The sequence below is a fragment of the Halichoeres trimaculatus genome, unplaced genomic scaffold, assembly GCF_033239565.1.
Source record: "Halichoeres trimaculatus isolate MK-OKI-2021-1 unplaced genomic scaffold, fHalTri1.1 fHalTri1_scaffold_1, whole genome shotgun sequence".
Classification (NCBI taxonomy): Eukaryota; Metazoa; Chordata; class Actinopteri; order Labriformes; family Labridae; genus Halichoeres; species Halichoeres trimaculatus.
The window spans coordinates 39,444,384-39,457,128 of record NW_027437179.1 but is presented as its reverse complement, the minus strand read 5'-3'; the positions used below and the strand labels follow the sequence as shown (position 1 = coordinate 39,457,128).

General features: G+C 41.6%; 1 protein-coding gene across 1 annotated transcript in view; it reads left to right on the top strand.

The window, feature by feature from the left end:
* LOC141789530 (plasma membrane calcium-transporting ATPase 1-like) overlaps positions 1–12,745 on the top strand; it is a 74,608-nt gene that overhangs the window by 31,179 nt on the left and 30,684 nt on the right. The window contains exons 12-15 of the mRNA XM_074668982.1: positions 3,141–3,320; positions 4,456–4,543; positions 4,647–4,753; positions 8,186–8,377. Of these exons, the coding sequence (XP_074525083.1) occupies positions 3,141–3,320; positions 4,456–4,543; positions 4,647–4,753; positions 8,186–8,377 (567 nt within the window). The remainder of the gene's footprint in view (positions 1–3,140; positions 3,321–4,455; positions 4,544–4,646; positions 4,754–8,185; positions 8,378–12,745) is intronic.

The following is a 12,745-nucleotide window of genomic DNA, read 5'->3' as shown; positions in this document are numbered from 1 at the left end:
CTTTAATATGTGGTAGTTAATGGGCTAATATCATCTCTTGAAGTGTAAACCCCAACAGAGACATGGTGGATAAGACTGACATAAGGGTCATCCCTAAAAACACTCTGAATAAAGAGGATTGCTCAGTTTGGGTATTTTGGCGCCCCCTGTTGGTGAAAGAGAACAGGTAATCCAGATTTGGTCATCTCTAGAAGTCTGTATTTGGATTAGGTTGATCCACTTCAGTTTAAAATCAGAATTTGATCAAAAAAAGCCAAGTCCAGGACCTGGGTTTGATATTTCACAGATTACTGTTCAAACAAATAAAGTGTATCTCCTAAATTGTGTCATTTTTGTCCAGATTAAAGCTGCGAGAAGTTTTTTGATCTGAATCATCCAGCTGTAGTTTAGCAGCCGAAGACTCAGAGACAGAACCGTGATCTAACGTCCAATCGTCGTCATGAAAATGTATGTTTGTGATAAGAGGATGGGAGGATGAAGACTCTGCAGTCCACGGCGGACATGAGCAGTGTTTATTCTGCTCAGGTGTGCTGCGTCGTGTTAAATGACGCCTGTAATGAAGCTCTGAAAGCGTCGGTGCGACCTGCTGCTTTAATGTCAGAGCACAACGATCACAGAGAGGACGGAAATAACCGCCGAGCAGCAGGAGGCGCTCAGAGACTATTTCTAAACCAACAGCCACAAACAGGTTTCATCTTTTCCTTCAGCGTATGAAAATATGAAATCAACACGCGACACACGTGACTGGATGATGGAGGGGTCATGAGGTCATCAGTCAAGTTTTGTTTTTTTTTGTGATTAGCTTTGGAAAAGAGAAAGAAGAAGGGAGGGGGAGTAAGTTAAAAAAAAAAGTAAAGTTAGCACAAAAACTTTGATAAAAAGAAAACAGAGAAGCAAATGGGACAGAGTTGGTGTTTTATGTAATGTGGAGACAAAAATACAGAAAAAGAAAAAGGGCACTAAAAAAATGAAGGTTAGTCCAAAAAAAAGATATGTGAGGACATTTCTGTTTTCTTTTTTTTTTATTTTATGGAGTTTTGGTTGTTAAAAATTTTGAGAAAAAAAAATAAAGACTCCAGGGGAAAAAAAGAGTGTTAAGTTCTAAAAATAAATATATTAAAAAAGGTTGAATTTGACTTTTTTTAATCTGGCTTTCTCATTCTGGCTTAAACGTATTTTCTTTTTTTTTTTATTTTAAAAACCTCCAAAAAAATTTGAGAATTCTGGAAAAATGTCAAATTCAATAAAAGAATTTCACTAGAAAAAAACTCAGAATAGCAGCCTCAATTCTTAACCTGCAGTGTTGGCTTTGGGCAACTTTTTTTCATATTTTTTAAAAAAGTTAAAATTTGGACATTTTTTCAGATTTCTAATGTTTTTGGTTGAAATCCCGAGAAAAAAAAAATAAAAAGACTTAAAGGGAAAAAAAAGGTCTAAGTTAAAAAGAAAATGGCAAAAAAAAAAGTCTGAATTTGACTTTTGTTTACCATGACTTCTGTTCTGAGTTTTAACTTGTCTCTTTTTTTTTTATTTCTGAAAGATTTTCAGAATTCTGAAAAACGTCAAATTCAATGAATAAAGGAATCTCACCAAAATAAAATTTAGAATAACGGCCCAAATCCTTCCCCTACAGCATTGGCTTTGGACAAACTCTTTTTCAAGATTTTATTTTAAAAAAGTAAAAAATTTGGAAAGTTCTTCAGATTTCTGACTTTTTTTGTTGAAATCTTGAAAAAAAAAATTCAGGACTCTGGGTAAAAAAGAAGGTTGGAGTTTTAAAATAGAGCAGAACTAAAAGTCTGAATTCAACTTCTCTTAATTGGCCTTTTTTGAGTTTAATTTTTTTTTTTTTTTTTAATTATAAAAATGCCTAAAAAAAAAAAAATTGACACTACAGATAAAAATGTCAGATTAAATTATCAAAAAGTCTAGAAAAAAAACTGAGTTCTTACAAATTTATTTTCCTAAATTTATATTTATTTTTTTCTCTGTCTTCTTCCTGCTTTTTTTACTGACTTAAATCAAGAGTTAATCAAAGTTGACAAGTCTTTCTTTTTTTCCTGGATCCTCAGTTTTTTGAACATTAAGAAAAATCAAGAATTCTGATTTTACACAGAATTCTTAAATCTTTGGATTCTCACATCAATTTCAGATGTTGAAAAACATTTCAGGAAAAACTCTGAAAAAAGTTTTTGTGTAACTGTAACCTCTTATTAAACTGAACATTTAGGCTCATGATGAGAAAAACGAGGTAAACATGAATTAGCTCAGCACCCTGATGAGTTTTTTTTCTGCTAAATTACACTTCCAGACTTCAGCACCACTGTGTCCTTTATTCTGCTCCGTTGGTGGTGATTTAGTCCGTCATTTTCTCTCGTTTTGAGCTCAGAGTTTTTGTCTTTTCCTTGTTTTAACTTCATAAACCAGCCAAGGCTACATTCACTGAGCTTTTCTCTCAGCGCTGGTACGATCACAGTTTTTGATTCAAGTCGTACACATAGCAAAGGTTAAGTCTTGAGAAATGACCATGCTGAGGAGTTTTGACCAATCAGAATCAAACATTTAACACAGCTGTGTGACGATGTCTCTGTGAACACCACCGGTGCAGGATTTGTTTTTTATAGTTTCAGTTAGAGGAAGAGTAATCCTCTCAGACTGATGAGACTCCTTCACTCCTCGGCTCAGGTCGGCGCTCCTCTGCCGTGTGAATGTGTTTGTAAGCAAACACAGGACTCCTGTTGCTCCTCGTCAAACGCCAGCTGAGCCTCCGGTTGAGCCGGGCGCGCCGCCAACAGCTGTCTGATTGTCCGCTGACCGTTTGGTCCACATGGAGCGCCCACAGAGCTCAACAATCAGAGTCTGTGCTGGGAGTGAAGGGACACGACAGAGTCCTGATTCATCCTGACCCTGAGGGGGACAGGTCACAGGACAGAGTCTCCTGAATGAGGTCTGAGCGCGCTCAGAGAGACAGCGTTTCTCTGTTAATTACAGCTGCTGGTGTGTAAGAATGATGAAATGTTGGGTTATTGTGCAGCCTCAGCGCTGACGGATGGATCAAAGCGCTCAGACGTCTCTGTTAAATCTCAGGTGTCAGCTCCTGGAAACACGAACATGTTTTTAACCGTCTGTCACTCCTCCAGGTACCCGAGGCCATCGCCAAGTGTCAGCGCGCCGGCATCACCGTGCGCATGGTCACCGGAGACAACATCAACACCGCCCGCGCCATCGCAACCAAGTGTGGCATCCTGCTGCCCGGGGAGGACTTCTTGTGTCTGGAGGGCAAAGAGTTCAACCGTCAGATCAGAAACGACAAAGGAGAGGTGAGACCAGCCACAGGTGTTTGTTCCTGCAGCCAGCGAGCGTCAGACGAGGTTTTTACCAAACGATGAGTTCAGAGAGTCCGAGCCTGGATTTGGTTTTAGCTCATTTGGTTGGTTTAAACTGTGAACCCTGCAAATCCGATAGACACAGAGCAACTCAGAGAAAAGAGACAATAAAATAAATTTTCTTAATATTCAGACATTTTTTCTATATAACTCCAAGATTTTTTTCAAACACTCCTTTTTTTTTTTTTTTTTTTTTTTTTTTACAAAATTTGACTTTTTTTTTTTTTTTTTACATAAGATTCAGATTTTATTTAAAGACTTCAAATAATTCTTTTTTAATCATAAAATGCCTGTCTTTATTTTTCCAGAATTCAGGCATTCTTTTTTGAGATTTAAGTAAATTTTTATATTGCTTTTTTTTTTTTCTGGAGTATTTTTCTTTCTGAGAACTCCATTTATTTGCAGAACTCCTATGTTATTTTTCCAGTGTGATTCTGACTTGTTTTAAAAGAGCAGACTTTTTTTCCAGGTTTTTTTTTCTTTTTTTAAGACAATTCAGAATTTTTGTGAAGGAGAAAATTCTGATATTGTTCTGAAACTCCTTCTTTCTTTCTATTTTTTCTTTTTTTTTTTTTCTTGAAGAATTTTTTCTTTTTTCATAGAACGATGCAAATTATTATTTTTTTCTTTGAAATCTCCTTTTTTCTTCGAGAATCCAGTTGTTTTATACAGGAGAATTCTGACTTTATTTTTTATTATTATTATTTTTTTGATAACTTATACTTTTTCACTGTTTCTTTTTTCGATAACTTTGACTTTTTTATTTTATTTATTTATTTATTTTAACAGAATTCCAGAAAACAGAAAAAAAAAAATTTGATTAATTTTCAGACTTATTTTAGTCAGACATATTTAAAAAGAAATTCTCAATTAAAAAAAAAAATTGTTGTCTTATTTGTAGAATTTGACTAAAATCTAAGAATTTTAAAGAACAGAGTCAGAATTCTTAAATTTATCGGTTTAGATTTCCAGATTGTTAAAACAGTTTGAACCCTGCCTGATATTTATTGTCTTTTTACCTGTCGAACGAGTTCTTCACAGTGCTTTCTTTCTGTTTCAACCTTTCCAGGTGGAACAGGAGCGTCTGGATAAAGTTTGGCCCAAACTTCGTGTTCTGGCTCGTTCTTCGCCCACAGATAAACACACTCTGGTCAAAGGTGGGTTCGTCCTCACAGGGGCAGATGAGTTTGATAAATGGGTTTGTTCAATGCTCACAGCGTAGCTCATAATTTTGGTTTTAACGTTGTGCTTCGTCTTCAGGAATCATCGACAGCACGGTGGGAGAAACCCGACAGGTGGTGGCGGTGACAGGAGACGGAACCAACGACGGACCAGCTCTGAAGAAGGCTGACGTTGGCTTTGCCATGGTGAGAGTCCCTCCATCTTTCAGTCATTTAATTTCCTCCTTGTTTCTTCTGTTCATTCTGCATCGTTACAGAGAGAATGAGCTGATCACTTCTCTAACGCAGCCATGAAATAAGTACCTTCTCCAGACGGCGTGGAGTCATTGAGGCAGCTGTGAAATGAAATAACATGAATTTCTCTGCAGTGGGAAAATGAAAAGCAGATTAAAACATTTAATTCACTGATCTCTGAGCTCGGGATGCGTTGATCAGTGAGAAGGATTGTGTTTCTCTGCAGGTTTCATTTCCTGAAGCTGAAACCTGCAGAGAAAACAGGACCCCTTGTGTTTTACAGCGTCTGTTGTGGCGTCTTACGGTTTAGTTTCATAAAGTCCGTTCCTCAGTTTGACGTCTGTCGTGTGACCCTCTCACGCCCCACGAGGAGGTCAGACCGTGATCATAACGCCATCAGACTGCTCATAACTCTCGGTTACAAACACAAAAACAGAGCGGGGCTCGTGTGAAGCTGACAGCGAACTCTCTGACCCTGCGGTTTATATCACCCAAAGCATGATGGGAGGGGCTGTCAAATGTCAAAACATGTTAATTATGAAAAGAAACAAGTGAAGTGACAAAATCAGCTTCACTGTGCTGCATTGTCCAGTTATCATCTGTGAGGCGGCTGTTGTTCTTACAAGTAACCAGTGACAGATGTATTATCCCTGCTGCTTGCTCTGCTCAGTCTTTGATGATGCTCTCCCTGCCTTGACACGAGACATGAGAGGTGTGCTCTTCCCTCCTCGAGCTTTGGATTCTTCGTGACTACTTCTCATACCACCAAATTTAACTGACTGCATGAAAATGATTGGTCTTGACTGGAATCTTAAGTCTTTAAAACATTGACGCAACTCTAAAATCTTCCCTCCAGTGGATGCAACTTATTGCACTGGTGTCAAAATGTGGCACCTGATTCTGTGCAGAGGTTGAGTTTAGTATTTTCATCCCTAGAACGAACAAACTGCTTTTAAAATGTTTGATCTACGGAGGTCAGATCAATGACTTCTGATCATTTAAGGATTAGTTAATTAATTAAGTGTCACTGATGCTCATTTTGGGTCTTTGCTGATGCTCTCCCTGCCTTGGCTTTTAATGTGTACACAAAGGAGAAGGGAGGTGTGCTCCCTCTTCCTCTTTCTTTGGTATTCCATGTAACCATCTGGAAGGGCGGGAAGCTCCAAAACAGAGCCATATCACCAAACATAACTTATTTCATGTTAAAGTTCCCATATCCTGCTCCTTTTCTGCAGTTTAATCTGGATCATTGATGTCTTCATGAAATGGTAGTAACATGTTTTGGTCCAAAAAGTCAATAAACCAAGCACAGCAGCATTGTTTCCAGGCTCTCATAGCCCCTCTGTTGAGAACGCTCTGATTTAGTGGGCGTGGCCTTCATATGTAAATGAGCCACTGCTGATACCGCCCCGCTCTTCAGCGTCACTGAGAGCGGCGCCACAAGCTCCGAGTGCACAATGTTTAGAAAACAGAGAAGCTCGTTTACCGCAGCATTACAGGCTAAAACAACAGGCTAACTGCAGCTACAGTTAGCATCATGAAGCTAACACAGAGACAGGGGGGGCACTGAGGAAAAGCTCTTCCATCTGCTCCACAGCACACAGCATTTGAAATACTCACATTTCCAGGGTCCCAGGTTTGTTGGAGGATGGTTGGTAATGCGCCTGGATTCAGGACCAGTCTATTGGCTAGCCCTCTGTTGGACTGTCCAAAGTTGGAAAAGCAGTCGGCCGTGAAGTGACTAGCACACACATGCACAGTTTCACTGAGTGTAGCTGGAACATTTCCTTGATAAATGAACTCTAGACACTTAGTCTTGTCTTCTTCTGAGATGGGAAGCTTGAGCATGGAACTATGTGGCTGTTTACAGCCAAAAACAGAGCAGTGATGGCTCTTCAACTTTGGCATTCTTCCTCCCCGCTGCTGGAGAGATTTCTCTCCAGATGCGGGGAGGGGAATGGGCGGGGAGGGGGTTCAGGGGTATCTGCTCTGGTGGACCAATCAGGTCAGACTTGCTCCTGATTGGTCAAAAAAGGGAATCGCTGACGTCGGCAAATCCCCAAAATCCAAACAGCTCGTTTTAGGTCAGGATTTTACATTCACATGCTCCTCTAAGTACAGGTTTGGTCATTAAATATCACATTTTGTGGGCTGGGAGGAAAGACAAAGACTCACAAATTTCACTAAAAGACTTAATAAAGTGATTTTTGCATAATGTGGGACCTTTAAAAAGAGAAAACCTCAATAGAAAAGAATAAAATCAACAATACCATGTTCGATGAAGCCAACTGTTAGCTATGTTAGTGTGCATGCAACCACCAGCAGGAGCTGAGATGTCATTACGGTGAATAACATGTTACATAATTGGTCGATTGGTCCAATGTTAAAATCTAGATTCTACAATTTGGTGTTGAACCTTTGACAAAAATATTTAGCTCTCTGCACATCGTCAAACTGTTTTCCTGTTTCAGCTTCTGCTCATTTTGCTGGTGGTATCCTCCGTACACTGTTTCTCTCGGCTCCTGGCTTCAAAGTCACAGCTTCACAACCAATCATCTGGTATTTCTGCTGATGTTGATCATTTAAAGCCTCCGTTGGAGCCTGTGGGACGAGCTCCATCCATCAGCTCCTCCTCCCCTGTTGTTGTTTTGACCTTTATTTACTGAGGAAAGTCATGTGAGCGCCGCGCTCTCCTGCAGGCGGCGGCGCAGCAGCTGCTCAGCTGTCAGGCTCCCAAACACATCACATCCAGACCGGTGACCTCCCCGTCCCAGTGTGGCCTATTTGGAAGAGTTTCAGCTCGCACCAGAGCATCCCGCTTTAATTATCACCTGTTCGGCAAACCACGAGTCAGTTTGAGCGGGGAGACGCAGCAGCTCATGTTGCTTTATTTTTAACAAGGTGTCGGTTTATTGGGTCAGCAGATTCTGACATGTGAAGCTCTAAACATGAAAGATGAGTTGTTGTTTTTTTAACTAAAGGTGTCAAAGTCAAATCACCAGGGCCGGATTTCCCTCAGATATGACCAAAAACAAACCCTGGCATGTTTCTGTCGTCAGTAAATCTGAAATCTATCTCCTCTGAAGTCCAGCAGCTGCTTCTCTCCTTCATACCTGTCTCAGCGCTCAGCAGGTGGGAACAGAAATGCTGCTGAGGCTGTAGAAACCGTCTCAGTGGGTTTCCTCTGCTAAATGAGAAAATAAAAATCAAACTGTTCCAGCAGCAGGACCAAGTTTGGCTAGTTTAGAAAAAATGCAAGCTCAGTTTTTCAACCAGGAAAATCTTTCAAATTTGTTTTTGAAGTCTTCTTCCCCCTGAAACACCGATCTCAGCATCTTCCCAGTCATAATTAGATATTTATACCTTGATGTCTTTTCCTCTCAGGGTATCGCCGGCACAGATGTGGCAAAGGAAGCGTCCGACATCATCCTGACCGACGACAACTTCACCAGCATCGTCAAAGCCGTCATGTGGGGAAGAAACGTCTACGACAGCATCTCCAAGTTCCTGCAGTTCCAGCTGACCGTCAACGTGGTGGCCGTGATCGTGGCGTTCACCGGCGCCTGCATCACACAGGTGATGTAACACTCCCTGATTGGTTGATTGTTTAATGTGAGTTTGATGTCACACTCACCGGCCACTTTATCAGGTAGATCTTGCTAGATCCGGGTTGGACCCCCTTTTACCTCCAGAACTGCCTTAATCCTTGGTGTCATAGAGTCAACAAGGTCCTGGAAACATTCCTCAGAGAGTTTGGTCCATATTGACGTGATAGCATCACACAGTTGCTGCAGATTTGTCGGCTGAACATCCACGATGAGAATCTCCCGTTCCACCACATCCCAAAGGTGCTCTATTGGATTGAGATCTGGGGACTGTGGAGGACATTTGAGTACAGGGAACTCATTGTCATGTTGAAGAAAGCAGTCTGAGATGATTCCAGCTTTATGACATGGAGCGTTATCCTGCTGGAAGTAGCCATCAGAAGATGGGTACACTGTGCTCATAAAGGGATGGACATGGTCAGCAACAATACTCAGGTAGGCTGTGGACTTTAAACCATGCTCAGTTGGTACTAAGGGGCCCAAAGTGAGCCAAGAAAATATCCCCCACACCATTACACCAGCAGCAGCAGCCTGAACCGTTGATACAAGGCAGGATGGATCCATGCTTTCATGTTGCTGAGGCCAAATTCTGACCCTACCATCTGAATGTGGAGCAGAAATCCAGACTCATCAGACCAGGCAACGTTTCTCCAATCTTCTATTGTCCAGTTTTGGTGTTGCTGTGTGAATTGTAGCCTCAGTTTCCTGTTCTTAGCTGACAGGAGGGTCACCCGGTGTGGTCTTCTGCTGCTGTAGCCCATCTGCCTCAAGGTTGGACGTGTTGTGTGTTCAGAGATGCTCTTCTGCAGACCTCGGTTGTAACCAGTGGTTATTTGAGTTACTGTTGCCTCTCTATCAGCTCCAACCAGTCTGTCCATTCTCCTCTGACCTCTGGCATCAACAAGGCATTTTGTCCCACAGAACTGCTGCTCACTGGATATTTTCTCTGTTAGGGACCATTCTCTGTAAACCCTAGAGATGGTTGTGGGTTAAAATCCCAGTAGATCAGCAGTTTCTGAAATACTCAGACCAACAACGATGCCACGTTCAAAGTCTCTTAAATCACCTTTCTTCCCCATTCTGATGCTCGCTTTGAACTGCAGCAGATCCTCTTGACCATGTCTACATGCCTAAATGAGTTGCTGCCATGTGATTGGCTGATTAGAAATATGCGTTAAAGAGCAGTTGGACAGGTGTGCCTTAGCAACACTGCCCCCACAGTTTCTGGTGGTACTGCTCCGTTTGGCTTGTATCTGTAAGCAGAACACGGACAGAAGGCTTTGTCCTGATCTGGATCTGTTTAACTTTGAGCATACATGAGTGGTTCTACACAATGCATCCACTAGAGGGCACTCAGCTGCTCTCCAAAGAATCATTTAACTCCCGAACCAAACTTCCAAATGTATCACTAGGAAAAAAATCTGTGCCTCTTGTGTCAATTTATTTCCATTTCCTTGTTTTTCTAGCAAATACTCTTTTTCTCTTAACTTTTTGAACACTTTTGATTTATATTCCCAACATAGTCCTCTCTTTCAGACTGTAGTCGTCATTAAAAGATGTATATTTTCATAGAAATAGGTAAAAAAAACTTGCAAATACTTTATGCACGAAGCTATTAAAGCTTTTCTTTTTGATTTTTTGATGCAAAAAGCTAAAAGTTTGTAAATTTAAAGCCCTGCAGGCGTAGTCGCGCCTCTCCGTTCAGCTCGTCTTGAGAAAAAAAAAGAGTCATTGCTTTAATTCTGATGATAAACATGAACTTGAAGCTTGTTTCAGGCTCTTTTAACGACGCTGTGAGGTTAACTGTTGCGTTTGATGAATCTTCTGCTCTTCTGCTCCTTCAGAGCGTTTTTCTCTGTTTTGATCAAACCTCCACAGAAACGCTCTGATTTCCCCGTCTGATGTGACGCTCAGTGTGGAGGCGAGGCGGCCGTGTCGCGGCGTTTTGTTTCCTAATGTGTCTCTAATCAGGAAACTGAACTCCTGACACAATATAAAAAAAGTAACTGGCGGCTGTGTATTAATTGAAAGGCTCACAGCTGGCAGGACCGATAACTAACTCGTCTACAGAGCCGAAGCTCAAAGTAGGCTAAGATACAGCCTGAAAACCATGGCAACACGTCACCATCATCTTCCTGAAATATAACAGGGACCCAGCAGGTCTGCGGTCTCTGTGCCGCTGCGTTTATACGACTGATCATCATGGCTGGCTTCCTGTTTGAGCCCTGACATGTTGGCAGAGATCATTAGACTGTAAACTGATTTAAGTCTGTATTGTTTACAGAGGAAGGCGTAGGTTTGTTCACATCAGGAGGAGGAGGGGGGTCGTATGGAGTGTGAACGCTGCATTTCTGTATTTAAATCCCTCAGCCAGCCAACACGCCACACTTTATCTTTTTTATGCTTTGTGCTGGCAGAAAACACGCGGACATGCTCTGTAAATCTTTGCATTGTTAAAGAAGCTTCATCTCTGAGAGTTATTCCCAACCTGACCCACTTACCCTGCTTTGACCTGCTGGAGGAGCGCGCCTCTGGAGTTTGGAGGGGGAAAAAAGTGAATTATAACGTTTTAAATGTTCTGACGACAGACACGGAAAGAGTGCTGGTTGAGTCAAAGAAGGAGCCATGTAAGGAGTGAACTGAAGCCTCTGGTCCTGAGAAGATATCAAAGCTGATGTGAAAGAAACTGCACTTCCTCAGGTGTCCACTAGAGGGTGGCCCCAAAAGCCAAGGAATCCCCATTAGGTCCCATATTAAAAAGTTCACATCTACTGCAGAATGAAAAGATTATTTTGGGTTATGTTGGCTCATTTTTATTTTATTCCAGGTTTAAGGCCTGCCTCAGCTTCGGCTTTTTGCTTATTGTAGGTTATTTTGTCCCTCTGGTGCCCCTGTAGTAGTGGTGATTTAAAGCAAGGAAACCCCCATTTTCACTCACAAGTGTTTAGGAAAACCTTTACTGGAGCATAAGCCTGTCCACTGGACTGCTGGCGCTTCCATTAACAAGAGATCTTTAATTTACTGTAACTTTAAAAGCGTCTTAAACTTTCTGGATTCTGTAATCCATGAGCGACACTTCGTCACAAAATTAAAATCTCTTCACACCTCATAAAGAAATTTCTCTTTTCCTTGGTTTAGTTGTTCAAAAGTCAGCTGTTAAAAATCTGACTCCAATTTCAAGAGTTTGAACCCCATCAGAGGCACTGGGGATCCCATTTAACCAGTGCTCTTTAAATTACCGTAACTCCTAGACCATTTGAGCAAGGAAATTCAAAAAAGCGTCTTGAAGAAGAAAGGGGTTTCACAGTGGTTAATAGGGTATTACGGTAATGCATAGGGATCTATGTGCACCAATTTTTCAATCACAGGCAATAATCGATGCAAGCTATTCTCATTACCGTAACTCTTCTACTATTTGGGCAAGAGAAAATTTCAAACGGTCACTGGATCAAGAGGAAATTATATTTCCTTGCATGATCTTTGACTCTTTAAGATCAAAACGTCAAAAAATACCAAAAAAAAACAAAAAAGTACATGATACTTGGGTGAAAAGGCTAAGACCCTTGCTCTAAAACCCCCTTCCCTCTGATTGGCCAGCCCTCTAGAGCAGGGTTGTTCAATGTTTTTCAGACCAAAGACCACCTTAATAACTGAGAGATGGAGGAGCAGGGACCCCATAAGAACAGGCCCTCAGCACGAGATCAGTAGAAGCTGGGATGTGTACAGGAACATCTTCTTTGCCTGTCCTCAGCTCGTCTTTTCTCTCATTAAACTCCGTTGTGTGTTTGTGAAGTTTCATGTCAAGTCTGAGCTGCTGCAGCGTCCAATCAGAGAGTGATATTCCATATGGGGGCGTGTCTGTCAGTGAAAAGACTTCTGCAAAGACAGCTTCCCGTGTTTCCTCAATCATAGCTCCTCCGAGCAGTCTCCTCCATCCTCTCTCCTCTCTCCTCTGAGCGCAATTATCGCTTTGGGACAGTATTCAAAAGGACTGGGAAAGTACTTCTAGTGCCGCGGAGGAGAGAGGAGAGAGGAGAGAGGAGGCGTGAAATTATCACTTTGAGATGCACCCATCCTGATCAGAGGACAGTGGTACAAAACATGTCACATGAAATAAACCACTAAATCTGTTCACAGATTCAGGGATTTCCACAACATATGAATGTGTAGAGGTTTTAAGATCTGCACACGCTCAGTCTGAACATCCGGCACTCTCCCCTTTGTCAGACACTTGTTGGGTTTATTTGTTTTCGTGCAGAGAGGACTTCAGTTTCTTTCTGAGTCCAGAGGAAAGTCTGCAGGTCATTCATGTCCTCTGTGTGTGAACCAGAGCTCCTGG